Below are 15,961 nucleotides of genomic sequence, written 5' to 3' on the forward strand. Positions count from 1 at the left end.
TACAAGTCCCACAAGCGTGTGGGTAGGGTCGTCATCACGTGACCGGCATGACATAGTCAGCTGATCACGTCTAATTCATTCTTGAGAGAAGATCCCGGTCGAGAGATGTCGAGGTACTGTTAGTATGTTAGTACTGTGGAGTATGTTACCGAGTACTTGTGTTATTGTGATGTGGTCTGATGTGATCTGTGTGTGTAGTATAATCTGTGTTTTGACCTGAAACTACAGTTGTCTTTTTACGTTAGTGGTTCCTAGTTGACCCTGGTTTAGTTTGAACTTTGGTCTGACACGATAACAAAGTTCATCTGTTCATCTTGTACAGTTAGCACGTTTCATTTTTTAATGCGATAGACGTCTTTCTTTCTAAATAAATGTCATTATAACCTTGTTCGAATATATTTATTTTGCAGATGTTTGCGTATTTAATTTTCCTTAGAGATTTTATGATCTTAACGTGCTACTTAATCCCAGTTTTAGTTTGGTGTTCATGTAAATGGTATAAATAGGAGTAAAGGCTGATGTAAAATAATCTGACACCTGATACTCGAATTATTTTCTTCAAAGTAACATGTTTCTTCGAATGGAAACTGAAAACGTTTACAGGATCTGGTACATTAACATTTGTAAGTAAGGTTTGACTGAAGTTGGCCTCTGTAATAAATACAGCCTTCCTTGTTTTCCCCTGTAGTGTCCAGCCTGTCCAGTGCAGCACTGATTACAAGGACAAAGAGTGAGTGGAGTGCAAAGGTCTCGTAGTCACTGTTTCACAATCGCCTGTGCCCTTCACACATCAGTTGTGGCTCAGATTAAAAGATTCCTCCTTTTGCTTCTGTCTCAGAAGCCCTACCCTTTAAAGTTTTGCAGTAAACCCACTGAGCCCGTAACTCACACTGCATTATGGATAATTGCAAACCCAGTTCAGTGCATTTCAGTGCAAGCCATTATTTACTCTGGGAGACTAGGAGGTGAAGACGGACGTGTATGGGTTTGTGCTCTTACAATCTCCTGCCCATCTCTGTCCTCCACAGTTACGATGGCGTTCTTCTGGTCAGCCACAGTCTCCAAGATCTCCCAGTTCAGCTGGAGGGTCTGAAGTCGCATCTTCAGGACTACGGCGCTGTGAGTCCATAATGCCAGCGACACACACCGATCCTGTGCTCATGCGTTCTGGGCTGCATGTGTTGATGCAGGACAGATTAGAACACGATTCCATTAGCAGCACCTGCAGAACTGGTCAGTCATCTGGTCACTCCTCACCAGGCTCTTTCCCCCCTCTGCAGGTGGACTCTGGACTGGGGGAGGAGGTAGTCGTGGTGCGGGTTCCGGGTGTCCCGTGTGACAGGCTGGTGTACGCCCCCACTGGGCCAGTGAACAGGGACTACGATGATGTCAGACGGTTTAGCGAGGCTGCGGCTAACGGCATTAAGAGGTGAGTGGTGGTAGTTTTCTAAAATTATTGGCTGTGTCTTAGCAGGGGCAACACTGGAAATATTTAAAGTTGGCCCTCCAGGAGAACCATGCATTGACATCTCCACACATTAACATCTACGCTGTGCTAAATGCAGATATCATCTTTAGTGTGCTTTTAAGTAATGTTAGATTAGCATTTGTTCATCAGTCATCAGGGTTCCTCATCTAGAGGTTTATGGTATTTTCACTAGTATATCAATGTGATGTTATTTTGGACAACTGTAGTAGGCTTCCAAATTAGGTATTTTTTTTATTTCATGTTGAAGTGACAGAGACGTAAGCAACATGTTCTGTCTCACACATAGGACACAAACTGATTGAGATGATAGCAAATCACTTTGGAGTCACAGTGAAACATTAAATCTTTCAGTCTCAAATTGTGGTTCAGGTTTCAGGGCTGTTGTGTGGCAGCAGCACCTCTCCCAGGTCCTAGTGCCCGTTAATCTCAGTATATTGTGAATTCAGAGACACGATGGCGTGATTGGATAAGAGAGAACACATGAGAACTATTCATGATTTAAACTCATAATGCATGTTTTTTTTGGGGGGGGGGGGGGGGGGGGGGGGGGGGGGGGTGGGCGCAATAGAAAATTTAAGGAGGAACTATAGCCTAACATCAGTAAAACATCCGTCCCTGGATTTTGTAATTCAATTGGTAACACGGGTATTTAAATCACCGCCCCTGTAGTCCAGTTACTGCACAGGTATTTAAATCACCACCCCTGTAGTCCAGTTACTGCACAGGTATTTAAATCACCGCCCCTGTAGTCCAGTTACTGCACAGGTATTTAAATCAATGCCCCTGTAGTCCAGTTACTGCACAGGTATTTAAATCACCGCCCCTGTAGTCCAGTTACTGCACAGGTATTTAAATCACCACCCCTGTAGTCCAGTTACTGCACAGGTATTTAAATCAATGCCCTTGTAGTCCAGTTACTGCACAGGTATTTAAATCAATGCCCTTGTAGTCCAGTTACTGCACAGGTATTTAAATCAATGCCCCTGTAGTCCAGTTACTGCGCAGGTATTTAAATCAATGCCCCTGTAGTCCAGTTACTGCACAGGTATTTAAATCACCACCCCTGTAGTCCAGTTACAGCACAGGTATTTAAATCAATGCCCCTGTAGTCCAGTTACTGCACAGGTATTTAAATCTACACCCCTGTAGTCCAGTTACTGCAGACTTGTAGTGTACGTCATTCCCTTTACTGTATTTATGTTTAACCCTATGATGTCAGGCATTTCTTATGAAGTGGTTAATGAGTACATATTGAGTCGAGGAACACAGGGAGTGCTGAACTCTTATGTGACGCCCTCAGCCAAACCCAAGTCCTTTAATTTAATAGTGCTCTGTTACCGCCCCTATAGTGTGACTGTTGAATCATATCATTTGCCACTCTTCAGCTCTGTCTTGCTCATCCATTTCTCCAGGGCGATGAAAGCAGGTATGCAGCGCCCTCTGCTGGTCTGCCCTCCCCACAACAACTATGAGAAGAGCACATTAGTGGCTGTTCTGGGGGCTTTGCAGGCTCTCTACATGGTGAGGGCCTTATGGATTCTTTTAATGCAATATTATATCATAAAATGGTGTCAAAACATGTCAAGCTTTGTAAATATGAAGACAAACCTCATCAAAATACTGTAAATATTATACTAACAATGCAATAACAATATAAATATTATTCCTATTGTTCTAATATATTATTCTAGCCACTTGAGCTGAGGGAGGTGAAGCTGTCACTTCAGTCCTCCCCCCATAAGGTGGCAGTGTTGGGCGTGTGGGTGAAGGAGCAGGCACAGGGTCAGGAGATTATGGCGCTGGCATCGGCTCTGGAGAGCGGGAGGTGAGGTGTTTACAATAAGGAAGCTCCGGTAGGAAATGAAAAAAACACTTTAGCATGTGAGGACAACAGTGGTGTGTGAGGTTGTGGTTTGTCCAACACGCTCACTTCGATCTGCCGATGCTCAGTTACTGTCTATACCCCCCTCTAGGCTTCGCACATATGGTGGAAGAGCGTTCAGTGTTGTTGGCCCTAAGTCATGGAATTCACTTCCCATCCATCTTCGCACATGCCCTTCATTATCTACTTTTAAGAGACATCTAAAAACTTATCTTTTTAAGATTGCTTTTCTAAATGCTTAGTTCTTTTATACTCTGTTATCTCATTGTAGTTTTTTTTTAGCTGCTTTTATGATCATGATTATTATTAATTTTCTTCTTAGTACTGTTATTAACATTTTTTTCCTTTGCTGTTATGGAAAGTGTCCTTGTGTTATTTGAAAGGCGCTTATAAATAAAATTTTATTATTATTATTATTGTTAATACACATTTGTATTTGTATGCAGTGAATGCAACGTTTAGAAATCTTACCCTTGTAAACAGCATTTAAAAAAATAATAAATCATGGTATCCTGGCACATTCTGGTCTTTCTGTGACTTTATTCGTTATGAAGTCAAATATATTTTAGAGGTTTGGCATATTTAAAAAATATATAGTCACAATTGATTTTTATTTTCTTCTGTGAGAAAATGTAAAAACTCACACCTGTAATATCTAATCAGGGATATGCCATTGTCATTAAGCTAATTTGCTTAATTAGTGCAGAGACCAGTATGTCATTCAGTAATGTGTAGTTTGAAAACACTGTGTGTAATGTGTGCAGGGTTGTGTATCGGGATATTGGGGGATCTGACCCAGAACGCATGGCCGCACCGCGTGTAGCTGAGTATGTAACAGAGGTCTTCAGGAACACCTGTGTACAGGTAACACCTCCCCCCACAGGGCGGAGCGGGCTGGTTCTTTATAAAGTGTGTTACACTGTAATGCAGATGCTGTAACATCTAAAATCTCTCTCTCTCTTTCTCTCTATCTCTTCTAGGTGAGTGTAAGGAGTGATGTACGCACCCTGGAGAAAGAATACCCCTGCCTGGCTGCTGTCAACCGTTGTGCAAGCAGTAAGATTTTATATCGTATTATGAGTTTATTATTATTATTTTATTTAGTTTATTTTCATTTTAAAAGTTGTGGGGTCCAAAGACAATGTGCTGTTTAGTAGTACAGTTCTGTACTACTAGATGATTATAGTCCTATATATAGTCCTATATTTGAACCATGGTCTGGGTCAATACTTGATTCCAATGTGCTGGTAGATGTGCAGAAACGTCCATTAGAGCCTCTAGCTGAGCCCAAGACTTCACCTGTGTCCAGCAAACCTGCGTTGACCTCATTGGCAGCTATAGTCATACTTAACCCCTTCATTTATCCACTTAACACTTAGTCTATCATTACACTGTCAACAGAAATGAGTGGTCTGACCCCTTCTTTCTGTTTTTCTGCGCGCGCGCGCGTGCGTGTGTGTGTGTGTGTGTGTGTGTGTGTGTGTGTGTATAGCTGTGCCACGTCATCAGGCCCGTGTGATTCACCTTGAGTATAAAGGGGAAGAACCCATTCAGCAGACACTTATGTTGGTTGGGAAGGTAAGTAGGTGCGTGATGTGTGTGTCTGTGAGGTGTGTGTGTGTGTGTGCTGAGTTTTGTGCTGTTCTCCAGGGTGTTACCTATGACACAGGAGGAGCGGACATAAAGGCTGGTGGCTGCATGGCCGGCATGCACAGGGATAAGTGTGGCTCTGCAGCTGTGGCTGGATTCTTCCAGGTAAGGGAACACACACACACACACACACACACACACACACACACACACACACACACACACACACACACACACACACACTCACACACACACACACACACACACACACACACACACACACACACACACACACACACACACAGAGACAGATCTACTCAGTTCAGTATGAGGGTCTGTGTGCTGAACGCCGGTGATGTTGAGGGTCTGTGTGCTGAACTGTTATTCATTCAGATTCTGGCCAAGCTGAAGCCGAAGCATCTGAAGGTGATGGGTGCCATGGCAATGGTGCGCAACAGCGTGGGCTCAGGTGTGTGTGTGTGTGTGTGTGTGAGTGTGTGTGTGTGTCAAACTGAGAAGTGGCTGGTTAGTTGATTGTGGTTTGAGCGTTACTGTTTGATGTTTCTTTGGGAGGTGTGTGTGCTGTAGGGACGTGGCTTTCTCCTTTATACCCATCATGAAACTCTTACCATATAATCTCTGTATATCTATAAGTTTAAAGTGTGTGTTTGTGTGCGTGCGTGCGTGCGTGCGTGCGTGTGTGTGTGTGTCAGACTGCTACGTGGCTGATGAGCTGATTGTGTCTCGAGCGGGCCGTAGAATACGTGTAGGAAACACAGACGCTGAAGGACGCATGGCAATGGTAGACCTGCTCTGTGAGATGAAGGAGAAGGTATTTAAATACAACACACACACACACACACTCAAACATGTATTCTAGACTAGCACTTGGTTACAGCTGGATCTATGTTTTTGAATGTTTTAGAACTGTGTGTGTGTGTGTGTGTGTGTGTGTGGTTTCAGGCAGCATACGAGGTCTCTCCGCACATGTTCACCATTGCCACTCTGACGGGTCATGCCATCCGAGCCATGGGCCCACACTACTCTGTGAGTTTGAGTGCCCTTTACGCTGACCAATAGGATGATTGCACACACACATGACTTCTGTAGCCGTGACCAACCCTCCACAACCTTGCACGAGGACAAAAATAATGATGTTTGGCATCAGGTGTGTAATCTTGACAGTCTCTTGACCAAGACGTGGCAAAACTCTACTATGATCAAGTAATTAGATATGGTGACCATCATGAAACACCATAGTACTGTACAGTCTGGTCATGGCATGAATCTTCCCTGTAGTCACTATGGAGATCATAATGTTTACTAAACACCAAAGGCACTTGATTTTACCAGCAGCCTGACCAGATGGTGACAAACTCGGTCCCTGCTGAGTATCGGTTCTGAATACGGGCGATCTGTGCTGAGTAACTGTCCCTACCTTTCTCTGGGTTATTTCTGCTCATAAAGAATCTGCTGACTTTAAGGACTGAAGCAGTCATGTATATTTCTAAAGCCTTGACCTCCATCTTTGTCTCTCTAGATCATCCTTGATAATGGCGCTGCTCACCGTAAAGGCAATGCCTTACAGTGGCAGAAAGGTAGGTGTGTGGGTGGGTGTGGTTGGAGGTGTGAGTATGTGGGTTGTGGTTGAGTGGGTATGTGGTTGGGGATGTGGGTGTGTCTGTGGGTGTGGTTGGGTGTGTTGGGGGTGTGGGTGGGTGTGGATACACACATGTAACTCACCCCTATCGTATCGTATTCTGCCATTTCTCTCTATGTAGCCCCTTCCAGAAATGGAAGGTCACGTAACTCACATGATTCTACACAACCTTAAGTAGCGCTGTAGTGGTGAAGACCACACAACCTTAAGTAACGTTGTAGTGGTGAAGACCACACGACCTTAAAGTAACGTTGTAGTGGTGAAGACCACACGACCTTAAAGTAACACTGTAGTGGTGAAGACCACACAACCTTAAGTAACGTTGTAGTGGTGAAGACCAAATGACCTTAAGTAACGTTGTAGTGGTGAAGACCAAATGACCTTAAGTAACGTTGTAGTGGTGAAGACCAAACGACCTTAAGTAACGTTGTAGTGGTGAAGACCAAACGACCTTAAAGTAACACTGTAGTGGTGAAGACCACACGACCTTAAAGTAACGTTGTAGTGGTGAAGACCACACGACCTTAAAGTAACGTTGTAGTGGTGAAGACCACACGACCTTAAAGTAACGTTGTAGTGGTGAAGACCACATGACCTTAAAGTAACGATGTAGTGATGAAGACCACATGACCTTAAAGTAACGTTGAAGACCACATGACCTTAAAGTAACTCTGTAGTGGTGAAGACCACATGACCTTAAAGTAACTCTGTAGTGGTGAAGACCACACGACCTTAAAGTAACGCTGTAGTGGTGAAGACCACACGACCTTAAAGTAACGCTGTAGTGGTGAAGACCACACGACCTTAAAGTAACGCTGTAGTGGTGAAGACCACACTACCTTAAAGTAACACTGTAGTGGTGAAGACCACACTACCTTAAAGTAACACTGTAGTGGTGAAGACCACACTACCTTAAGTAACGTTGTAGTGGTGAAGACCAAACGACCTTAAAGTAACGTTGTAGTGGTGAAGACCACACGACCTTAAAGTAACGTTGTAGTGGTGAAGACCACACGACCTTAAAGTAACGTTGTAGTGGTGAAGACCACACGACCTTAAAGTAACCTTGTAGTGGTGAAGACCACACGACCTTAAAGTAACGATGTAGTGATGAAGACCACATGACCTTAAAGTAACGTTGAAGACCACATGACCTTAAAGTAACTCTGTAGTGGTGAAGACCACACGACCTTAAAGTAACGCTGTAGTGGTGAAGACCACACGACCTTAAAGTAACGCTGTAGTGGTGAAGACCACACGACCTTAAAGTAACGCTGTAGTGGTGAAGACCACACTACCTTAAAGTAACACTGTAGTGGTGAAGACCACACTACCTTAAGTAACGTTGTAGTGGTGAAGACCAAACGACCTTAAAGTAACGTTGTAGTGGTGAAGACCACACAACCTTAAAGTAACGTTGTAGTGGTGAAGACCACACGACCTTAAAGTAACGTTGTAGTGGTGAAGACCACACGACCTTAAAGTAACGTTGTAGTGGTGAAGACCACACGACCTTAAAGTAACGTTGTAGTGGTGAAGACCACACTACCTTAAAGTAACGTTGTAGTGGTGAAGACCACACAACCTTAAAGTAACGTTGTAGGGGTGAAGACCACACAACCTTAAAGTAACACTGTAGGGGTGAAGACCACACAACCTTAAAGTAACACTGTAGTGGTGAAGACCACACGACCTTAAAGTAACACTGTAGGGGTGAAGACCACACGACCTTAAAGTAACACTGTAGTGGTGAAGACCACACTACCTTAAAGTAACGTTGTAGTGGTGAAGACCACACTACCTTAAAGTAACGTTGTAGTGGTGAAGACCACACAACCTTAAAGTAACGTTGTAGGGGTGAAGACCACACAACCTTAAAGTAACACTGTAGGGGTGAAGACCACACAACCTTAAAGTAACACTGTAGTGGTGAAGACCACACGACCTTAAAGTAACACTGTAGGGGTGAAGACCACACGACCTTAAAGTAACACTGTAGTGGTGAAGACTGTGTGCTGTAGAGGTGCACCGGTCATCTGAGTCCAAAGACCCTGCAGAGATAAACAACAAAAGCCCTTAACCCAAAGAACACCAACCAGTTCAGATACAGTTCAGAACACCACACCAGCAGAGTCATACCCAATATATCAAACCAAAACCAAATCAAATGAAAACAATAACTTTAAAAATATATAGTCACATTTGATTAAAATTAATTTTAATCAAAAAATTGTAATGTCTATATTACGTGTGTGTGTGTGTGTGTGTGTGTGTGTGTGTGTGTGTGTGTGTGTGTTCAGCGGGTGAGGTTCTGGGCGACATGTTCGAGGTGTCCACTCTTCGTAGGGAGGACTATGAGTTCCACAAAGGGAAGTCTGAGTATGAAGAAGTCCTGCAGGCCTGTAACCTGCCGTCCACTGCCACCCCCCGGGGGCACCAGAGCCCTGCTGCCTTCCTCGTCATGGCCTCTGGACTGGACAAGGTGCGCACACACACACACTATTATTACTCAACCGCAAAACATTTACACTACATTTGTAGACTGACACCCCTCTCTCTCTCTCTCAGCATGGGCTGGACTCTGACCAACCCCTACCTTTCTCTCATATCGACATCGCTGGATCCAGCGGGCCATTCCCAGGTGTCCCCACTGGGGCCCCTCTCCTTGCCATGGCAACAAAGTACATCCTGCAGCTCTGAGATGCTGGCCAACCGGTCTCCTGTTCATTTATCCAAACTTCTGTTTCTGGTGCTGGTTCTGATTCCTCTGTTCAAAGCAGCTCCTGGGTCTTAAAGCTCTTGGTTCTTCTATTACAGTGTGTCCTATAATTATTGATCACAAGCTTCAGTCAGCTGTCTCCCTCCACCTTACACACATGCACTCCACCCTCTGTCTCCCTCCACCTTACACACATGCACTCCGTCAGCTGTCTCCCTCCACCATACACACATGCACTCCACCCTCTGTCTCCCTCCACCATACACACATGCACTCCACCCTCTGTCTCCCTCCACCATACACACATGCACTCCACCCTCTGTCTCCCTCCACCATACACACATGCACTCCGTCAGCTGTCTCCCTCCACCATACACACATACACTCCACCCTCTGTCTCCCTCCACCATACACACATGCACTCCGTCAGCTGTCTCCCTCCACCATACACACATACACTCCACCCTCTGTCTCCCTCCACCATACACACATACACTCCACCCTCTGTCTCCCTCCACCATACACACATGCGCTTCAGTCAGCTGTCTCCCTCCACCATACACACATGCACTCCGTCAGCTGTCTCCCTCCACCATACACACATACACTCCACCCTCTGTCTCCCTCCACCATACACACATGCGCTTCAGTCAGCTGTCTCCCTCCACCATACACACATGCACTCCACCCTCTGTCTCCCTCCACCATACACACATGCACTCCACCCTCTGTCTCCCTCCACCTTACACACATGCACTCCACCCTCTGTCTCCCTCCACCATACACACATGCACTCCACCCTCTGTCTCCCTCCACCATACACACATGCACTCCACCCTCTGTCTCCCTCCACCATACACACATACACTCCACCCTCTGTCTCCCTCCACCATACACACATACACTCCACCCTCTGTCTCCCTCCACCATACACACATACACTCCATCCTCTGTCTCCCTCCACCATACACACATGCACTCCACCCTCTGTCTCCCTCCACCATACACACCATGTCTCCATGTCTCCTGATTAATCACAAATGTAAAGTGCACAGAGTAAATCCCTATTATGTGATTGCCACTTTGTAACTACACTTGGGGAATAAATTGACAGAATCAAGCTCATTTATTTAATATTAATACATGTTTACCTACTAATCAGTGTTGATCTAAAGTGATCAGTGGAGACCACTGGTACTGCTACTGGTACTGACGTACTGCTACTGGTACTGACGTACTGCTACTGGTACTGACGTATTGCTAGCTTATGAGAGTAGAAGTGTTTCCTCTCGGCTCCCTGATCCAGGGCCTCCACACTCAATATCATTATTGCAGTTATGGGGTCACACACCCGGTGGCGGATTTGAACTCTCGTCGTTCTGACCCAAGTGCGTGACCAGTGCTCATGCGTACTGTGATTATGACGTCACACCCCATCAAAGGATTAACTTCTCAAAGAAACCTATATTTAAAGCACAAAGTGGACGTTTGCTTTCTTTCCATTTGATTTCACGTATAGTTACATTTTGAAACGATTTATCGTATTAAATTACTAACTTCATCAGGCTTTTTAAGAACCCACTTTAACCTTCATTTTATAATTACTTTAATTCCATAAAACCCAGGTGTTTATTTGGATTGGAACATTAGTCCCATGAACAACACACTTTTGTATTTACACTTTTTGCCGTTTTTAAAACAGATTATTCATATTTAGGCCACTGGAAACATGGCAAAACCATGGAAGATACCATCAGTATCCGAAAAAAGTGCAAATTTTGAAATTAATCCAACTCTGTAATCATAACAATAAACTTCAGACATAAACAAGACAATCAAACGAAACACTTTATATTCCGAACAAAATTTATAAAAGGTAACCTGTACAAGAACTACTGATATCACATTCGTTGTAACCGAGAGTTGGTGCTGGTTGGATCGTATTTGTCCTGCTCAGCTACGTCACACACTCCCGCATAAAAAAAGCCTGACTCACCTTCATGAAGGAACATGAGGAATTGTGTTGTGAACAGCAACGGTTCTCAAAGCACCAGGGACGGCTGTGTACAGACGTCTAATATCGTCTGAAAAAAAGCAAGCTCAAACATTGTACTGTGGCACGTGCCCCATTAAGTGGGGCTTAATTATGTCCCTGCTTTGAGTACGCACATGCGGCCTAACAGAGAAGACACTACTTAGAATTTCACAAATGTTTAAACCGTATTCATACGCCATGTTTACGAATGAGAGAGTCATTTTCCTGCGTTCATCCTATTTCAGGCGTTCCAAATCCAATAATCACCACTAGAGGGTGGACTGGCTACATCTCTTTAAGAGCTGAGCAGATCTCTCGAAAATCCGCCGGGCGCAGTGGCGCGTGCCTGTAATCCACGTTATTTGGAGGCTGAGGTTGGAGGAGCACGTGAGCTCGGGGGTTCTGGGCTGCAGCGCGCTGTGTTGATCGGGTGTCCGCACTAAGCTCGGTGTCGATATGGTGTCCCTGAGGGAGCTTCGAGCCACCAGGTCGCCTGAGGAGGGGTGAACCGGCCCAGGTCGGAAACGGAGCAGGTCAAAGCCCCCGTACCGGTCAGTAGTGGGAGCGCACCTGAGAGCAGACGCTGGAGCGCAGCCCGAGCGATACAGTGTGACCCAACCTTTTACAGCGCACCTGTCTGACTTTTGTGCTCGCACATGCTTGACTCATTTTATGTCTTAAACTCATTTTGTTATAGTGGTTTTGTAATCATTTTACCCGTAAATGTTTGAAAACTATACTTTAAAAAGATGGCTATTATTTTTTCTGAAATTTGCATAGTTAAGAAAATGACATAGAATTCATCAAAAGTAGCAAACCACATTCTCAACGTGTTTGATTAGCTCGTTAATTTAGCATCAGAATTAAAGTGATCATTTCGTGCCAAATCTGGTCACTGGAAACATAGCAGCACTGGCTATGTCTCTTTAAGAGCTGAGCAGATCTCTCAAAAATCCGCCGGGCTCAGTGGCGCGTGCCTGTAATCCACGTTACTTGGAGGCTGAGGTTGGAGGAGCACGTGAGCTCGGGGGTTCTGGGCTGCAGCGCGCTGTGTTGATCTGGTGTCCGCACTAAGCTCTGTGTCGACATGGTGGCCCTGAGGGAGCTTCGAGCCACCAGGTCGCCTGAGGAGGGGTGAACCGGCCCAGGTCGGAAACGGAGCAGGTCAAAGCCCCCGTACCGGTCAGTAGTGGGAGCGCACCTGAGAGCAGACGCTGTAGCGCAGCCCGAGCGATACAGTGTGACCCAACCTTTTACAGCGCACCTGTCTGACTTTTGTGCTCGCACACGCTTGACTCATTTTTTGTCTAAAACTCATTTTGTTATAGTGGTTTTGTAATCATTTTACCCGTAAATGTTTGAAAACTATACTTTAAAAAGATGGCTATTATTTTTTCTGAAATTTGCATAGTTAAGAAAATGACATAGAATTCATCAAAAGTAGCAAACCACATTCTCAACGTGTTTGATTAGCTCGTTAATTTAGCATCAGAATTAAAGTGATCATTTCGTGCCAAATCTGGTCACTGGAAACATAGCAGCACTCGCTATGTCTCTTTAAGAGCTGAGCAGATCTCTCAAAAATCCGCCGGGCTCAGTGGCGCGTGCCTGTAATCCACGTTACTTGGAGGCTGAGGTTGGAGGAGCACGTGAGCTCGGGGGTTCTGGGCTGCAGCGCGCTGTGTTGATCGGGTGTCCGCACTAAGCTCGGTGTCGATATGGTGTCCCTGAGGGAGCTTCGAGCCACCAGGTCGCCTGAGGAGGGGTGAACCGGCCCAGGTCGGAAACGGAGCAGGTCAAAGCCCCCGTACCGGTCAGTAGTGGGAGCGCACCTGAGAGCAGACGCTGGAGCGCAGCCTGAGCGATACAGTGTGACCCAACCTTTTACAGCGCACCTGTCTGACTTTTGTGCTCGCACACGCTTGACTCATTTTTTGTCTAAAACTCATTTTGTTATAGTGGTTTTGTAATCATTTTACCCGTAAATGTTTGAAAACTATACTTTAAAAAGATGGCTATTATTTTTTCTGAAATTTGCATAGTTAAGAAAATGACATAGAATTCATCAAAAGTAGCAAACCACATTCTCAACGTGTTTGATTAGCTCGTTAATTTAGCATCAGAATTAAAGTGATCATTTCGTGCCAAATCTGGTCACTGGAAACATAGCAGCACTCGCTATGTCTCTTTAAGAGCTGAGCAGATCTCTCAAAAATCTGCCGGGCTCAGTGGCGCGTGCCTGTAATCCACGTTACTTGGAGGCTGAGGTTGGAGGAGCACTTGAGCTCGGGGGTTCTGGGCTGCAGCGCGCTGTGTTGATCGGGTGTCCGCACTAAGCTCGATATCGATATGGTGTCCCTGAGGGAGCTTCGAGCCACCAGGTCGCCTGAGGAGGGGTGAACCGTCCCAGGTAGGAAACGGAGCAGGTCAAAGCCCCCGTACCGGTCAGTAGTGGGAGCGCACCTGAGAGCAGACGCTGGAGCGCAGCCCGAGCGATACAGTGTGACCCAACCTTTTACAGCGCACCTGTCTGACTTTTGTGCTCGCACATGCTTGACTCATTTTATGTCTAAAACTCATTTTGTTATAGTGGTTTTGTAATCATTTTACCCGTAAATGTTTGAAAACTATACTTTAAAAAGATGGCTATTATTTTTTCTGAAATTTGCATAGTTAAGAAAATGACATAGAATTCATCAAAAGTAGCAAACCACATTCTCAACGTGTTTGATTAGCTCGTTAATTTAGCATCAGAATTAAAGTGATCATTTCGTGCCAAATCTGGTCACTGGAAACATAGCAGCACTGGCTATGTCTCTTTAAGAGCTGAGCAGATCTCTCAAAAATCCGCCGGGCTCAGTGGCGCGTGCCTGTAATCCACGTTACTTGGAGGCTGAGGTTGGAGGAGCACGTGAGCTCGGGGGTTCTGGGCTGCAGCGCGCTGTGTTGATCTGGTGTCCGCACTAAGCTCTGTGTCGACATGGTGGCCCTGAGGGAGCTTCGAGCCACCAGGTCGCCTGAGGAGGGGTGAACCGGCCCAGGTCGGAAACGGAGCAGGTCAAAGCCCCCGTACCGGTCAGTAGTGGGAGCGCACCTGAGAGCAGACGCTGTAGCGCAGCCCGAGCGATACAGTGTGACCCAACCTTTTACAGCGCACCTGTCTGACTTTTGTGCTCGCACACGCTTGACTCATTTTTTGTCTAAAACTCATTTTGTTATAGTGGTTTTGTAATCATTTTACCCGTAAATGTTTGAAAACTATACTTTAAAAAGATGGCTATTATTTTTTCTGAAATTTGCATAGTTAAGAAAATGACATAGAATTCATCAAAAGTAGCAAACCACATTCTCAACGTGTTTGATTAGCTCGTTAATTTAGCATCAGAATTAAAGTGATCATTTCGTGCCAAATCTGGTCACTGGAAACATAGCAGCACTCGCTATGTCTCTTTAAGAGCTGAGCAGATCTCTCAAAAATCCGCCGGGCTCAGTGGCGCGTGCCTGTAATCCACGTTACTTGGAGGCTGAGGTTGGAGGAGCACGTGAGCTCGGGGGTTCTGGGCTGCAGCGCGCTGTGTTGATCGGGTGTCCGCACTAAGCTCGGTGTCGATATGGTGTCCCTGAGGGAGCTTCGAGCCACCAGGTCGCCTGAGGAGGGGTGAACCGGCCCAGGTCGGAAACGGAGCAGGTCAAAGCCCCCGTACCGGTCAGTAGTGGGAGCGCACCTGAGAGCAGACGCTGGAGCGCAGCCTGAGCGATACAGTGTGACCCAACCTTTTACAGCGCACCTGTCTGACTTTTGTGCTCGCACACGCTTGACTCATTTTTTGTCTAAAACTCATTTTGTTATAGTGGTTTTGTAATCATTTTACCCGTAAATGTTTGAAAACTATACTTTAAAAAGATGGCTATTATTTTTTCTGAAATTTGCATAGTTAAGAAAATGACATAGAATTCATCAAAAGTAGCAAACCACATTCTCAACGTGTTTGATTAGCTCGTTAATTTAGCATCAGAATTAAAGTGATCATTTCGTGCCAAATCTGGTCACTGGAAACATAGCAGCACTCGCTATGTCTCTTTAAGAGCTGAGCAGATCTCTCAAAAATCTGCCGGGCTCAGTGGCGCGTGCCTGTAATCCACGTTACTTGGAGGCTGAGGTTGGAGGAGCACGTGAGCTCGGGGGTTCTGGGCTGCAGCGCGCTGTGTTGATCGGGTGTCCGCACTAAGCTCGGTGTCGATATGGTGTCCCTGAGGGAGCTTCGAGCCACCAGGTCGCCTGAGGAGGGGTGAACCGGCCCAGGTCGGAAACGGAGCAGGTCAAAGCCCCCGTACCGGTCAGTAGTGGGAGCGCACCTGAGAGCAGACGCTGGAGCGCAGCCCGAGCGATACAGTGTGACCCAACCTTTTACAGCGCACCTGTCTGACTTTTGTGCTTGCACATGCTTGACTCATTTTATGTCTAAAACTCATTTTGTTATAGTGGTTTTGTAATCATTTTACCCGTAAATGTTTGAAAACTATACTTTAAAAAGATGGCTATTATTTTTTCTGAAATTTGCATAGTTAAGAAAATGACATAGAAT

The 15,961-nt window shown here is 45.5% G+C and overlaps 1 protein-coding gene across 1 annotated transcript; it reads left to right on the forward strand.

The window, feature by feature from the left end:
- Positions 1-17: 17 nt before the first annotated feature.
- Positions 18-10,465, forward strand: LOC143498925 (putative aminopeptidase W07G4.4). Its single transcript, XM_076993831.1, has 16 exons — positions 18-113; positions 689-730; positions 1,029-1,119; positions 1,281-1,429; positions 2,902-3,010; positions 3,181-3,314; positions 4,136-4,235; positions 4,352-4,427; positions 4,864-4,949; positions 5,022-5,126; positions 5,355-5,430; positions 5,675-5,793; positions 5,925-6,008; positions 6,502-6,559; positions 8,922-9,103; positions 9,190-10,465. The coding sequence occupies exons 1-16, from the start codon at positions 106-108 to the stop codon at positions 9,319-9,321; spliced, it is 1,551 nt and encodes a 516-aa protein (XP_076849946.1). The 5' UTR covers positions 18-105; the 3' UTR covers positions 9,322-10,465.
- The last annotated feature ends 5,496 nt before the right edge of the window (positions 10,466-15,961 follow it).

Source organism: Brachyhypopomus gauderio, unplaced genomic scaffold (assembly GCF_052324685.1).
Source record: "Brachyhypopomus gauderio isolate BG-103 unplaced genomic scaffold, BGAUD_0.2 sc124, whole genome shotgun sequence".
Classification (NCBI taxonomy): domain Eukaryota; kingdom Metazoa; phylum Chordata; class Actinopteri; order Gymnotiformes; family Hypopomidae; genus Brachyhypopomus; species Brachyhypopomus gauderio.